The following is a 15,337-nucleotide window of genomic DNA, read 5'->3' as shown; positions in this document are numbered from 1 at the left end:
CTCATATGTATGATATATTGCCTGTATTAATGCCAATGCTTTGTTTTCAATAAAAACTTGTTGGAAAAAAAAAAAATAAATACAAATATACAGAGAAGGAATGTTCTGGGCACACAATAAGCTGTACCCCCATACTGTACTGTCTAAGAGAAACACTATGGCACCTCCTACCCATATGTATAAATACAAATATACAGAGAAGGAATGTTCTGGGCACACAATAAGCTGTACCCCCATACTGTACTGTCTAAGAGAAACACTATGGCACCCCCTACCCATATGTATAAATACAAATATACAGAGAAGGAATGTTCTGGGCACACAATAAGCTGTACCCCCATACTGTACTGTCTAAGGGAAACACTACGGCACCCCCTACCCATATGTATAAATACAAATATACAGAGAAGGAATGTTCTGGGCACACAATAAGCTGTACCCCCATACTGTACTGTCTAAGGGAAACACTATGGCACATCCTACCCATATGTATAAATACAAATATACAGAGAAGGAATGTTCTGGGCACTCTAAAAGCTTTGCCTTTGTACTGTCTATTTTAGGAATGGGAAGAAAAAGCCCCACTGATATACAGAGTATGCCCAGCTTCACAGAATAAGGCTGAATATGTTGTTTAGTAATTTCCTACTATAAGAAATCCTGTATATTCTTCCCTAACTATAAATAGAGTGTAATTTCCCGTTACTGTGCACTTGTTTCCTAGCAACCCAGATTGGACACAAAGCTGACCATAACTCAAGCAGATGACACAAGTTAATGGCAATCGCACGGAACATGACGAGTTTAACCCAACAAGCAGAACAGGTTGCCCCACACCGAGGGCAGTTATTATCAACCAATGAGCTGCCTGACACGTTACTAGCAGCTCCTCTATAGTCAGGAAATAGAATGAATTCTATATGTAAGCTGCTGGGCCAAGGCCGGTTAGGGGGATGCAGGTGAGGGGCCCTCATCTGTGTATTGAGGGGGGGGGGGTTGCTCACCCTGTTGCTGAACTACAGTCCTGGGCAGAACTGTTCCCTCTTCCAGCCCCAACCATCAGTGTATGTATATATATAATATACACACACACACACACAGGGTGAGAGCTGGGTATATATCCTGGGCATCAGGCTATATACAAGTGAGAGCCGGCTCTTTATTCAAAATGCCCTTTGCCACCTGTAGCTCCTCCCATTGCTAGTAAGGGGGGGGCACAATGCCAGTAAAGGGCACGAGGATTAATACAAGCTGCCAGTATGTGCCAGCCAAGTTGTTCAGATAATGGTCCTGAATTTTGTCCCATATTTGTTTTTGCACTTCCTGGTTTTGGCTGCCGAAACCCCGAGCCGGATTGTACAGAGAGTCAGGAATGCGCTTGTTGCCAAGGCTAACTGAGCAATGGGACTGATACACAATGGGAAGGGAGCAAGATAGCAGCTCCCAGTAGGTATCAGAATAGCACTCAATAGTAAGAAATCCAAGTCCGGCTTGGGACTCCTCCAGTTACATGGGAGTAGGAGAAACAATAGGTTAGCTGAAAGCAGTTCTAATGTGTAGCGCTGGCTGAAAGCTCAGACTCAGGCACACTTTACTGCTGCGCTGCAAGTTGGAGTGTTATCCCCCCCTCACCCCCAGCAGCCGATCAGCAGAACAATGGGAAGGGAGCAAGATAGCAGCTCCCAGTAGGTATCAGAATAGCACTCAATAGTAAGAAATCCAAGTCCGGCTTGGGACTCCTCCAGTTACATGGGAGTAGGAGAAACAATAGGTTAGCTGAAAGCAGTTCTAATGTGTAGCGCTGGCTGAAAGCTCAGACTCAGGCACACTTTACTGCTGCGCTGCAAGTTGGAGTGATATCTCCCCCCCTCACCCCCAGCAGCCGATCAGCAGAACAATGGGAAGGGAGCAAGATAGCAGCTCCCAGTAGGTATCAGAATAGCACTCAATAGTAAGAAATCCAAGTCCGGCTTGGGACTCCTCCAGTTACATGGGAGTAGGAGAAACAATAGGTTAGCTGAAAGCAGTTCTAATGTGTAGCGCTGGCTGAAAGCTCAGACTCAGGCACACTTTACTGCTGCGCTGCAAGTTGGAGTGATATCCCCCCCCCTCACCCCCAGCAGCCGATCAGCAGAACAATGGGAAGGGAGCAAGATAGCAGCTCCCAGTAGGTATCAGAATAGCACTCAATAGTAAGAAATCCAAGTCCGGCTTGGGACTCCTCCAGTTACATGGGAGTAGGAGAAACAATAGGTTAGCTGAAAGCAGTTCTAATGAGTAGCGCTGGCTGAAAGCTCAGACTCAGGCACAATGCACTGAGATGGCGCCTACACACCAATATTACAGCAACAAATACAATCCTCAGAATGATACACATACAACATCACATATGAACGGTGGAGAAATAATGAGTGCACATTGGATGGTTTGTCCTGATTACACCAATCAGCTGCCAGGTACAGTGCTTATCCCACAACAAACACATTTAAAGACGTATTTACACTTAAATGGAACCCACAAAAACTCCTTGCCCTCGAGGATTGCACTCATTCTTCACATTCAGTTCCACAGAACTCTGATACACCCAGTGCTTATAGGCCAAACCACACTCATGGTTCCTCCTCACTTGGTCTTACATCCACGCAATTTAGTAACTGCCTAGAAAACAAAGTAAGGTAGTATGAACTGGGTAATAATCACTAGCACAAGTGGCATGCTCTGGGCAATAATCTCCAGCTAGGCAGCATGCTCTGGGCAATAATTGTGAGCACAGGTGGCATGCTCTGGGTAATAATCGTGAGCAGAGGCAGCATGCTCTGGGCAATAATTGTGAGCACAGGTGGCATGCTCTGGGTAATAATCGTGAGCAGAGGCAGCATGCTCTGGGTAATAATCGTGAGCAGAGGCAGCATGCTCTGGGCAATAATTGTAAGCACAGGTGGCATGCTCTGGGTAATAATCGTGAGCAGAGGCAGCATGCTCTGGGCAATAATTGTGAGCACAGGTGGCATGCTCTGGGTAATAATCGTGAGCAGAGGCAGCATGCTCTGGGTAATAATCGTGAGCAGAGGCAGCATGCTCTGGGCAATAATTGTAAGCACAGGTGGCATGCTCTGGGTAATAATCGTGAGCAGAGGCAGCATGCTCTGGGCAATAATTGTGAGCACAGGTGGCATGCTCTGGGTAATAATCGTGAGCAGAGGCAGCATGCTCTGGGCAATAATTGTAAGCACAGGTGGCATGCTCTGGGCAATGATCTCCAGCTAGGCAGCATGCTCTGGGCAATAATTGTGAGCACATGCGGCATGCTCTGGGCAATGATCTCCAGCTAGGCAGCATGCTCTGGGTAATAATCGTGAGCAGAGACAGCATGCTCTGGGCAATAATTGTGAGCACATGCGGCATGCTCTGGGCAATGATCTCCAGCTAGGCAGCATGCTCTGGCTAATAATCGTGAGCAGAGGCAGCATGCTCTGGGCAATAATTCTGAGCACAGGCGGCATGCTCTGGGCAATAATTCTGAGCACAGGCGGCATGCTCTGGGCAATAATTCTGAGCACAGGCGGCATGCTCTGGGCAATAATTCTGAGCACAGGCGGCATGCTCTGGGCAATAATTCTGAGCACAGGCGGCATGCTCTGGGCAATGATCTCCAGCTAGGCAGCATGCTCTGGGCAATAATTGTGAGCACAGGCGGCATGCTCTGGGTAATAATCACTAGCACAGGCAGCATGCTCTGGGAAATCTGCAGCAGGAAGATAACAGGAACACTGCACAGGACCTGGAATTACACAGCGACATGGAATAAAACTGAGAATCACATTGGGCTGCACAAGGCAGGCATTAAAGGGAAACTACTGACAATATTAACAACACGTGTGGTAGGATAACCTTTTCCACAAGAGCTTATAGTCTAATTTATTTGCAGCCCAGAATTCTAAGGGGACTAAAGAGTGATTTGAAAGCTGCAAAGCAGTTCTTCTCTTTCTGCATCATTTGAAATCCTGGCAGGGGAGGAGGGACTAAAACATTGATGTTTTAGAAATGGTAACAAAATGGTAACAACTTCCCCACAGCTTACAGACAGCATGCAGGAACTACATAACCCACAATGCATTGCACTGGGATGTTTCATAGGCAGGCGACTATTGTTATATTTTATTTGGGTCACAAAGTAGCCAGCCAGATCAGCGGGGGGCGGGGCTTAGGGAACAGGGGGCAGGGCTTAGGGAACTGTTCCAAACCAGATTATTACATTAAACACCATGAAAAGGCTGCATTATTAGTTTTCAAAAAGTTGTTTTTGGGTGGAGTTCCCCTTTAAATTTTACTTTAGTAGATAACTTATCAGCAGGATTCTGCCCTCCCTGGGCAAACACACCCCATTCCCTGGGAGATAAACATACAGAGGAACCCTGGCTGAGGATGCTGGGAGATGGAGTCATAGTTGCACAAACAGAACTACTACAGCCATTGGTCGCACCGTATGAAAGGATAAATGGAAGCACAAGTTCCCCTTTACTCTGCATGCAGCGGGCCCCAGCGAGGGGAGGGGCCGACAGAGAAATGCGGTCAGACTACATGGGAGAAATCATGCGCCGTCGCAACAGGCACAGGTTCCATTACCGATTCCTGCACTGTAAGTCAACAGAGCTCACAATCACCCCCCCCCGGCCATCACGGGGTGCCTGGGAGGGAAGGGAGCACCCAGTCATTACGAGGGAAGGTATCCGATATTGCTTTATATGTTACTCTGTATGTCCAGTGTATGAAACCCACTTATTGTACAGCGCTGCGGGATATGTTGGCGCTTTATAAATAAGTGTTAATAATAATAATACACAGCACAGGTGGCACACGTTGGACTCAATTTGGCCAAACTAAAATCTGGGCAGAAGTGGCCGCCAAAGGCTCAGACGCACAATGGAAGTGGCCCCCCACTTTCGGAGCCTCAGATTGTTTGGCATGGGGGGGGGGCATTTCCTCGCAAAGGAAACTTGGAGCCCTTTACTGACTGCCTAAAGGTCCCCATACACGGGCTGATTGTAGCTGCTGATATGGGTCCCTTGGACAGATTCGGCAGCTTATTGGCCCGTGTAGGGGCAGAAACGAGGGGCCTGGATGACCCTTATCTGGCCTGAAATTGGCCAGATATTGATCAGCCAGGTTAGAAAATTCAGTCGGATCGGGGACCGCATCGGCTCGTTGCGGTCCCTGAACCGACTGGCCCATTGCCGCCGTTAGAATTAGATTATTTGGCCCCAGGGCCTACATGTTACCCGATATCGCCCACCCGTAGGTTGGGATATCGGGTAAAGATCCGCTCGCTATCTGCCCGTGTATGGGCAGCTTTAGGCAGGGACTGAGTGCAGAGCGCAATGTAGGGGGCACAATTGCTCTGTAGATAAGCACTAAGGGCTGTGCTCTTGTACCCCCAAGTGCCCTTATGCCCCTGGGGTCATAAACAACCCCTCATATTCCGCTATGTCCCCAATACTGAATCAGTGCTGTAACTATTGGGGCACATTGGGTGCGGCTACACCTGGAACCACCGGGGGCATGGGAGTTTTAGGGCCGAGGCCCTTTATCCCTGAGTTATGGCACATAACATTTCTGACGATATTAATGTATTGGTTGTTGGGTTTAACCAGGAAATAACAGGGGAAAGCGAGGCAAGTCCCCCTACAGGAGAGGAGACTGCATAACCGGCAGGTTGGGGTGCACCATAGACATCATCTGGGGAATGGGGCTGCCTCCTCTTTCAGTTAAGACCAATCTACTTGACTTAGCAATTCCAAGACAGGGCCGTATAAACACCAGTGTAGTCTGCAGCAGGCTTATGGTTATAAAGCTTTGGGGCGATGAGAGAGTAACCGTCACAGCTGAAACTAATTTTATTTACAAGTCATATACCAGTCTGGGGGGAATGCTGGGATATGTAGTTTAAAGGCAATGTAAGGTTTAGTTTAGGTTTTCAAAACATATTTCCAATTACATCAATTTCAAAATGTTAACTGTAAGTGACCAATTACACTGCTTCTTCTATATCGGAGCTATTTAATTGGAGGCCCACGGGCCGGATGTGCCCCCCAAGACTGTCTGTGTATGGGCTCCATAGGCTGCTATGTATGGCATCTCTGGGATAGAACCTGGCACAAAAGCGCGGGCTCCATAGGCTGCTATGTATGGCATCGCTGGCATAGAACCTGGCACACAAGCGCGGGCTCCATAGGCTGCTATGTATGGCATCGCTGGCATAGAACCTGGCACACAAGCGCGGGCTCCATAGGCTGCTATGTATGGCATTGCTGGCATAGAACCTGGCACACAAGCGCGGGCTCCATAGGCTGCTATGTATGGCATCGCTGGCATAGAACCTGGCACACAAGCGCGGGCTCCATAGGCTGCTATGTATGGCATCGCTGGCATAGAACCTGGCACACAAGCGCGGGCTCCATAGGCTGCTATGTATGGCATCGCTGGAATAGAACCTGGCACACAAGAGCGGGCTCCATAGGCTGCTATGTATGGCATCGCTGGGATAGAACCTGGCACACAAGCGCGGGCTCCATAGGCTGCTATGTATGGCATCGCTGGCATAGAACCTGGCACACAAGCGCGGGCTCCATAGGCTGCTATGTATGGCATCGCTGGCATAGAACCTGGCACACAAGCGCGGGCTCCATAGGCTGCTATGTATGGCATCGCTGGGATAGAACCTGGCACACAAGCGCGGGCTCCATAGGCTGCTATGTATGGCATCGCTGGCATAGAACCTGGCACACAAGCGCGGGCTCCATAGGCTGCTATGTATGGCATCGCTGGCATAGAACCTGGCACACAAGCGCGGGCTCCATAGGCTGCTATGTATGGCATCGCTGGAATAGAACCTGGCACACAAGCGCGGGCTCCATAGGCTGCTATGTATGGCATCGCTGGCATAGAACCTGGCACACAAGCGCGGGCTCCATAGGCTGCTATGTATGGCATCGCTGGCATAGAACCTGGCACACAAGCGCGGGCTCCATAGGCTGCTATGTATGGCATCGCTGGGATAGAACCTGGCACAAAAATTGCAGGTAACTATAGAAACCAGCAAACCCAGGTATAGCTAACAACTATGCTTATACACTGCCGGTCTTGAGGGATATCACATTGGCATAAAGGGTTAAAGCTTTGTTTTTTAACCTTGGACCTTGAGATGTTGCTGAACTACAGCCCCCGGCACTGTCCAACATACACACGAGTGTCCAGGAATGTTGTTGTGATTGTTGCGGTTCTGCAAGTTGCAGAAATGGGCGGCGAAATTCTCTCAAACAGACTCAGAATAAGAATGAGAAACACAATTGGTGCAGCTGTAATGCCCCCCCATTGGTCAGCCTGGGCAATAAGGCTACCCCGGCCCCCAGCCACACTCACCCCCATAATACTCACATGGGGTACTTACTGACAGCAATGACAGGAGTCACATGGAGGAGATCCAGTAGCCAGCCCCGATGCCACTAGCCCGTTACCATTGCACCCAGCACTGTTGTGACTTCCTAGTTGGGCTACAAGACGGACAATTCAGTGCAGTTCTGTCTCACAGCCCCGCCCACAGGAAACCTGCACAGGTGAACCCTCTCTTAAAGTCACGGCACTCCTTTATACACAACTAAAGAGAGACGTGATCCCACGGGGCAAGGCAGCCCGGGCAGTTATGCAGGTGTAAGGGCAGGCATTATCTAGGACTATGCTGGCCAACTCCCTTTGGGGTGAAGTCACACTGAGCTACTTAGTAGCAGCTACTAAACACCAGAAAATCCCCTGCCATAGACAATAGTGAGAATTGCCTCTGCTAAAACACACAGTTATCAGTAAATGATCAGCATTATCTGTTTCAGTAGCTGCTACTAGTAGCTCCGTGTGTCTTCTCACATCAGTGGGTATATATCACATCCACATCTTGCAGGACTAATTAGCTCTTAATTAAAACTGCACTTAATTGGCCACATAATAGAATTAATCATTTTAAACCCTGATAAACAGGCCACTGGTCCCAGCTGTCAGTAGGTGCCGGGAGTTGCAGCAGGAGGGTTGCTGATATATACACTAACTTTTGTTATAAAATATGGGGAAAGTGGGTGTAAAGTTTGTTGGAAGTCTTGTATCCCATAGCAACCAATCAGCAGACAGCTATTATCGGTTACCTTTTTGGAAGCAAATCCCTGGTGGTTGTGGGGTTTTAATACCTTGGCCATTACATGTCTTTATTACTATAATTAGACCCCTCTGACGGCCCAGGGCCATTATGCAATTGAACACAAGCTGAATACATGGAAAGGGAGTGGGTCTCTTTGAGACGTGTTGTATAAACAACATTAGTGTTTGTATTGCATTATGGTTCCCACATAGGTGTGTGCAGAACTGCCGGGGGTTACGCTCATGTCTACAGTGCGATAGATGGAGCGGGGCATATCCATATTTATACACTGCGCTAAACCGACCGATTTGTTGCAGTAGTAGCAAGTCTGAAGCATGTAAAATCCTGAATAAATCAGACTACTGCTGGGCAGGGAGAGGCATACAGCAGCCCCAGGGCCCGGATAGGGGCATAATCTACATGCAATTCAATATATGTGAGCAAAACAGAACATTGGGTAACAGTCACCCAGGGCACAAATAAGCACTCACCCCAAATCCCCCCCCTAACTGGCCTTCAGGCTGGGCCCCCTTAGCCCATAACAAGGTTACAGATATATAGAAACATTGGGGTAACAGTCACCCCGCTATAGTTCCAGGGGTACCCAGGGCACAAATAAGCACTCACCCCAAATCCCCCCCTAACTGGCCTTCAGGCTGGGCCCCCTTAGCCCATAACAAGGTTACAGATATATAGAAACATTGGGGTAACAGTCACCCTGCTATAGTTCCAGGGGTACCCAGGGCACAAATAAGCACTCACCCCAAATCCCCCCCTAACTGGCCTTCAGGCTGGGCCCCCTTAGCCCATAACAAGGTTACAGATATATAGAAACATTGGGGTAACAGTCACCCTGCTATAGTTCCAGGGGTACCCAGGGCACAAATAAGCACTCACCCCAAATCCCCCCCTAACTGGCCTTCAGGCTGGGCCCCCTTAGCCCATAACAAGGTTACAGATATATAGAAACATTGGGGTAACAGTCACCCCGCTATAGTTCCAGGGGTACCCAGGGCACAAATAAGCACTCACCCCAAATCCCCCCCTAACTGGCCTTCAGGCTGGGCCCCCTTAGCCCATAACAAGGTTACAGGTATATAGAAACATTGGGGTAACAGTCACCCCGCTATAGTTCCAGGGGTACCCAGGGCACAAATAAGCACTCACCCCAAATCCCCCCCTAACTGGCCTTCAGGCTGGGCCCCCTTAGCCCATAACAAGGTTACAGATATATAGAAACATTGGGGTAACAGTCACCCTGCTATAGTTCCAGGGGTACCCAGGGCACAAATAAGCACTCACCCCAAATCCCCCCCTAACTGGCCTTCAGGCTGGGCCCCCTTAGCCCATAACAAGGTTACAGATATATAGAAACATTGGGGTAACAGTCACCCTGCTATAGTTCCAGGGGTACCCAGGGCACAAATAAGCACTCACCCCAAATCCCCCCCTAACTGGCCTTCAGGCTGGGCCCCCTTAGCCCATAACAAGGTTACAGATATATAGAAACACTGGGGTAACAGTCACCCCGCTATAGTTCCAGGGGTACCCAGGGCACAAATAAGCACTCACCACAAATCCCCCCCTAACTTGCTTTCAGGCTGGGCCCCCTTAGCCCATAACAAGGTTACAGATATATAGAAACATTGGGGTAACAGTCACCCCGCTATAGTTTCAGGGGTACCCAGGGCACAAATAAGCACTCACCCCAAATCCCCCCCTAACTGGCCTTCAGGCTGGGCCCCCTTAGCCCATAACAAGGTTACAGATATATAGAAACATTGGGGTAACAGTCACCCTGCTATAGTTCCAGGGGTACCCAGGGCACAAATAAGAACTCACCACAAATCCCCCCCTAACTGGCCTTCAGACTGGGCCCCCTTAGCCCATAACAAGGTTACAGATTTATAGAAACATTGGGGTAACAGTCACCCCGCTATAGTTCCAGGGGTACCCAGGGCACAAATAAGCACTCACCACAAATCCCCCCATAACTGGCTTTCAGGCTGGGCCTGAAGGTGCTGTAGCTCTGATCCAAACCTTACCTGGCTGGGTGCTGTAGCTCTGAGCCAAACCTTACCTGGCTGGGTGCTGTACGTTACACTAGGGCAGGTTACTATAGGAGTAAGTTAATATCAGGGATCAGTAAGGGGCCTATGTTACACAAAGGGATGGAATGTACAGGGATAGGGAATGTGAGATTTAAGGTGAAACACAATTCTATCCTCTCCCTCCTACTCACAGGCCTTTGTTATTGTCCTTAATAACAAAGATGGGGAACAACTGAGTGTCACGCGAGTGCACACCTGCACCCATGAACCTTACAGCATATACACAATCACAACTGGCACCGGGCCAGTGTTTGTGTCCTAGTGACCTGTAATGGCTCACTGTGTTTGTGCCGCCCTAGTGACCCGCAGTAACTCTCAGTGCGTGCCCGGTGGCACTGAGCTATAACGCTGTGCCGCCCTAGTGACCCGCAGTAACTCTCAGTGTGTGCCCGGTGGCACTGAGCTATAACACTGTGCTGCCTAGTGACCCGCAGTAACTTTCAGTGTGTGCCCGGTGGCACTGAGCTATAACACTGTGCTGCCCTAGTGACCCGCAGTAACTCTCAGTGCGTGCCCGGTGGCACTGAGCTATAACGCTGTGCCGCCCTAGTGACCCGCAGTAACTCTCAGTGCGTGCCCGGTGGCACTGAGCTATAACGCTGTGCTGCCTAGTGACCCGCAGTAACTCTCAGTGCGTGCCCGGTGGCACTGAGCTATAACACTGTGCTGCCTAGTGACCCGCAGTAACTCTCAGTGTGTGCCCAGTGGCACTGAGCTATAACACTGTGCCGCCCTAGTGACCCGCAGTAACTCTCAGTGTGTGCCCGGTGGCACTGAGCTATAACGCTGTGCTGCCTAGTGACCCGCAGTAACTCTCAGCGTGTGCCCGGTGGCACTGAGCTATAACAACATTGTGCTGCCCTAGTGACCCGCAGTAACTCTCAGTGTGTGCCCGGTGGCACTGAGCTATAACGCTGTGCTGCCTAGTGACCCGCAGTAACTCTCAGTGTGTGCCCGGTGGCACTGAGCTATAATGCTGTGCCGCCCTAGTGACCCGCAGTAACTCTCAGTGTGTGCCCGGCGGCACCGAGCTATAACAACATTGTGCTGCCCTAGTGACCCGCAGTAACTCTCAGTGTGTGCCCGGTGGCACTGAGCTATAATGCTGTGCCGCCCTAGTGACCCGCAGTAACTCTCAGTGTGTGCCCGGCGGCACCGAGCTATAACAACATTGTGCTGCCCTAGTGACCTATAGTGACTTACTATTTGCCCAGTGGAACTGAGCTGTACTGAGCTTATCCAAGTGACCTGTAGTGACTCTATTTGCTCAGAGAATTCTGATCTTTGCCAACCAAAACACTAAAGGACAAAGATCTTGGTTCCGAGCTCACCCTACAGTAACTATTTGTGGCTCTCGGCTAAGGTTGGTAAAAGCCCCAAGCCAAGGGTAAAGATTATGGCAATCCCAGCACAATTGTGGCCACAATAGCTTGTAACTGGGGTCCATTTTGGCCACCAATAGTGACATCATTCTATTTAAACGTGACAATAGGAAGAGAGATTCCTAGTGGATTTAGTAAGTGGCACAGTGCCCTGCAGGATGGTTCCAGAGCTGCCTGACATGGGCACAGGGCTGGAATTGTATGTTATATGTCAGCCAGTAATTCAGTTTCCTGAATGGGGAGGAAAGGTTGGGGATTTGGCCACATACAGAATGTGTTCCAACTAGAGAAGCTCTTTAATATGGTGCCCAGGCTGTTGGAGAACTTGTGCTGATGCCCTTGTGATAGTCCTGTTTGTATGGGCATGGGGTTTAGCTTTCACATCATCAATAAACCCCAGGACGGGGGCAGTTTTTGTCTATTAAGCTGCCTACATGTGTGCTTAGATGGACAATAGGTCTCATTTAATGAACCACAGGGGATAGAATTCTCTTTCATTGCTTCATGTTCTCTGAATTCTATATTTCAAACAATGTTCCAATTTCACTCACCTCGTATTCAGGGCAAGTAGGAATGAATGTACCCCGTGCCTATGGGACTGTCTCTCCGACACTGACCAGCAACACTAGTTTAACCTGATTACTTGCAGAGTAAGGGAAAAGTGCTGAGCAGAATGACATGTTTATTGTTCCCTGTCATGGCCGGTATCCCAAAACCCAGAACAGACACCAAGGTTCCGGTCACAGCTAACGCTTCTGCCTATAACAGCTGCCTTTCACGTCGGGAGGAGCCCTCTGCTACTCAGCTCCCGCCAGTGAGAGAACCAAGGTGAGGGTTCTGGGCAGGCAAAAGATCTAGAACGTGTGACAGGAGGAACGGGGAACGAGTAAGTGTAGTCATGGAACAGGCCTTGGGTCACAACCAATCAGAGTCAGGATCCGGAAGAGTCAATAACAGGCAAAGGTCAGTTCAGGCAGTACTGGTCAAAGACAGGCAAGGTTCATGGATCAAAGAATCAGAGCACCCAGGATCTAGAATAGACCTATGTCGGGCAATGGGCAAAAGGTTGTGGCGCCTTTAGATATTTGAATTTCGCACAAATGTGATAACATCAGACTCAGCAGTGTCTGATACGTGCCAAACCTGGAAGAACCCACGTGAGCGTTGGAGAAGATGGCTGGGGTGCCCCCATTGCCCCGCTAGACCACCAGGTATCGTTACAGTCCCTGCCCAATACTGTCGGTTGGACTCAGGATGCAGTTTTAGCAATCGAATCAGGGAATTCATTTCCACATTGGGTCTGAGTCTGGCTAAGTGTTATAGCACACATGGAGCTGAGTAACCCGCTATAAATCTGCTCTACCATGGGGCAACTAATCGCTTTGTGGGAGAATTGTGGGAAAGTGAAAAATGTAGGTAAATTTGGGTAATTGCAGAAAAATGTAAAATCTCAAATTGTAGAGCTGCACCCAATCCAGGATTCGGTTTGGGATTCAGCGAAGAGTCTGCCTTTTTCAGAAGGATTCGGATTTGGCCAAATCCAAGTGTCTGGCCGATCAAATCCGAATCCTTAAAATCACATGACTTTTGGTTACATAAGCACGGAAGTGTTCCGCTTTTATTAACCCCTTCTATAGCCTAACTAACTTGGACTAACTTCCATGTGTGAATCTTTCACAAAGGATTCGGGGTTCAGCTGAACCCAAAACTAATGGATGTGGTGCATCCCTGCTTATATGGAAAGCAATCTTAATCCATTTGTATGTATTTTACCCAGAATGCAGTGTTTTCCCCCAATGCCAGCGTCCTTTTGTTATGTCATAGAAAGGCCAATTCTAAGCAACTTTTCAATTAGTCTTCATTATTTGTTTTTCATAGTTTTCGAATTATTTGCCTTCTTCTTCTCTTTGCAGCTTTCAAATGGGGGTCACTGACCCCTGAGCCAAAAGACGATTGCTCTGTAAGGCTCCAGTTTGATATTTATTCTTACTTTATATAACTTATTTTTCTATTCAAGTCCCCTCCTATTCATATATCAGTCTTTCATTCAAACCACTCTCTGGTTGCTAAGGTAATTTGGATCCTAGCAACAAAATAGCTGCTGAAACTCCAAGCTGGAGAGCTGCTGAACAAAAACTGAAATAACTGAATTTATTTTTCTCTTGGCTGAATTACACGCAAATGGAGGGCGAGCAAGAAGATATGCCCCGCTGAAGGCAAATTCACAAAATGGCACAAGAATTGCCCCAAACTTTCCTAGCAAGGGCAACTACGCTGGAATTCTGGGACAGCTTAATGTGCGCTGGTTCCTGCACCTTGGGCGCTATTACATGTCATGTGATCCCTTAGCGCTCTAATTCCGCCTCACCTTGTCCAGTAGAACGTTCTGCCACATGCGGAAGATATTTAGGAAGCTTCTGTCTCTTGTAGCAAACGAAGTAAAGAAAAGCTGTGCAGAGAAGGGGAGATATCAGTCTCTGTGCAAAGTCACATTATGTGCCAACATCTATATATCCAGCTTAGGGGGGAGCCCGGGGGTTTGTCCAACCAAATTCTGTTTCTATGGTAACGGGCCCAACTGGGCTGTACATCTGTATAGGGCTATTTGTAAATGTTTTTGCTATTGAACATAGTATTGCTTTGTCCCTTGTAGTGCAGGGCGGCCCAATACGCACAGGATCTGCGGGTTGGGGTTGACTTCGGCACATCATTTGCGGGTCGCGGGCGGGTTTACGAGTTCTTCTGCCTGCCCTTCCAGCTTTCGGATGTATAGGCGCACAATAGTGATCTGTGGGTTGGCTATTTGCTGACCCGCACCCAACCCTAACCTGCCCATTCTCCACCCGCACCTGAACCAGCCCGTAGCTTTGCGTCTGTTTATAGGCCCGACCCCAAACCGGCCTATGACATCACTGAGGGGGCGGGGCTGGCACGTGCCAATAAATGGATGCCTCCAGACCCGGAGGTGGGGCACAGTTAGGTCACGGGTGGGAAGCAGAAGGGCTTGACCTGCACCTGCCCGCGACCCGCTTTTGATGTTGTGTTGTCAGCCCGAACCCATTGACCCACGGGGCCCATACATCTCTAGTGAGCTCTAGTGCTTCACCCCTTTTATGAAAGTGGGGATGGGTCTATAAATAAAGGGGAGAAGCCAGGTCAGGTAGGGTTCAGGTTGAGTTTTTCTCAACCCACGCATTATTTTCTGTACTGTTGGTTCTGACTACATGCTCTCCTATACCCAGTGTCGGACACCAGGGGCCCACCAGAACACCTTAGACCAGTGATACCCAACCAGTGGCTCAGGGGCAACATGTTGCTCCCCAACCCCTTGGATGTTGCTCTCAGTGCCCCCAAACCAGGGAGTTATTTTTGAATTCCTGACTTGGGGGCAAGTTTTGGTTGAATAAAAACAAGATTTCCTACCAAATAAAGCCAATGAAAGCTGATTAGCTATTAGGCACCCTATCACAGCCCTTATTTGGCTCCTCCATGAACTTTTATGGAGCTTGTGTTGCTCCCCAAGTCTTTTTACACGAGTAAGAAAGGTTGCGGACCCCTGCCTTAGACCATGGGCCCACTCTCCAACCTTTTTTTAATCCTTCATTTCATCTATTCTTCCATCTATTTCTCCTCTTTGTTCCCATTTAGAAATAGAGAATGAC

The 15,337-nt window shown here is 48.9% G+C and overlaps 1 protein-coding gene across 5 annotated transcripts in view; it reads right to left on the bottom strand.

Annotated features, from left to right (window-relative positions):
- The window catches only part of gramd1c (GRAM domain containing 1C), a 73,775-nt gene that overhangs the window by 18,176 nt on the left and 40,262 nt on the right, over nt 1-15,337 (bottom strand). For 3 of the 5 annotated variants that reach the window (XM_031895784.1, XM_012954418.3, XM_031895786.1), the window contains one exon: nt 14,044-14,124. The exons of 1 other annotated variant lie outside the window; for it this stretch is intronic. In XM_031895784.1, coding sequence (XP_031751644.1) covers nt 14,044-14,124 — 81 coding nt within the window. 5 annotated transcript variants of the gene reach the window in all.

The sequence above is a fragment of the Xenopus tropicalis genome, chromosome 2 (assembly GCF_000004195.4).
Source record: "Xenopus tropicalis strain Nigerian chromosome 2, UCB_Xtro_10.0, whole genome shotgun sequence".
Classification (NCBI taxonomy): domain Eukaryota; kingdom Metazoa; phylum Chordata; class Amphibia; order Anura; family Pipidae; genus Xenopus; species Xenopus tropicalis.
Note: the sequence above shows the minus strand (reverse complement) of the source record. Positions and strands in the feature narration are given on the sequence as shown.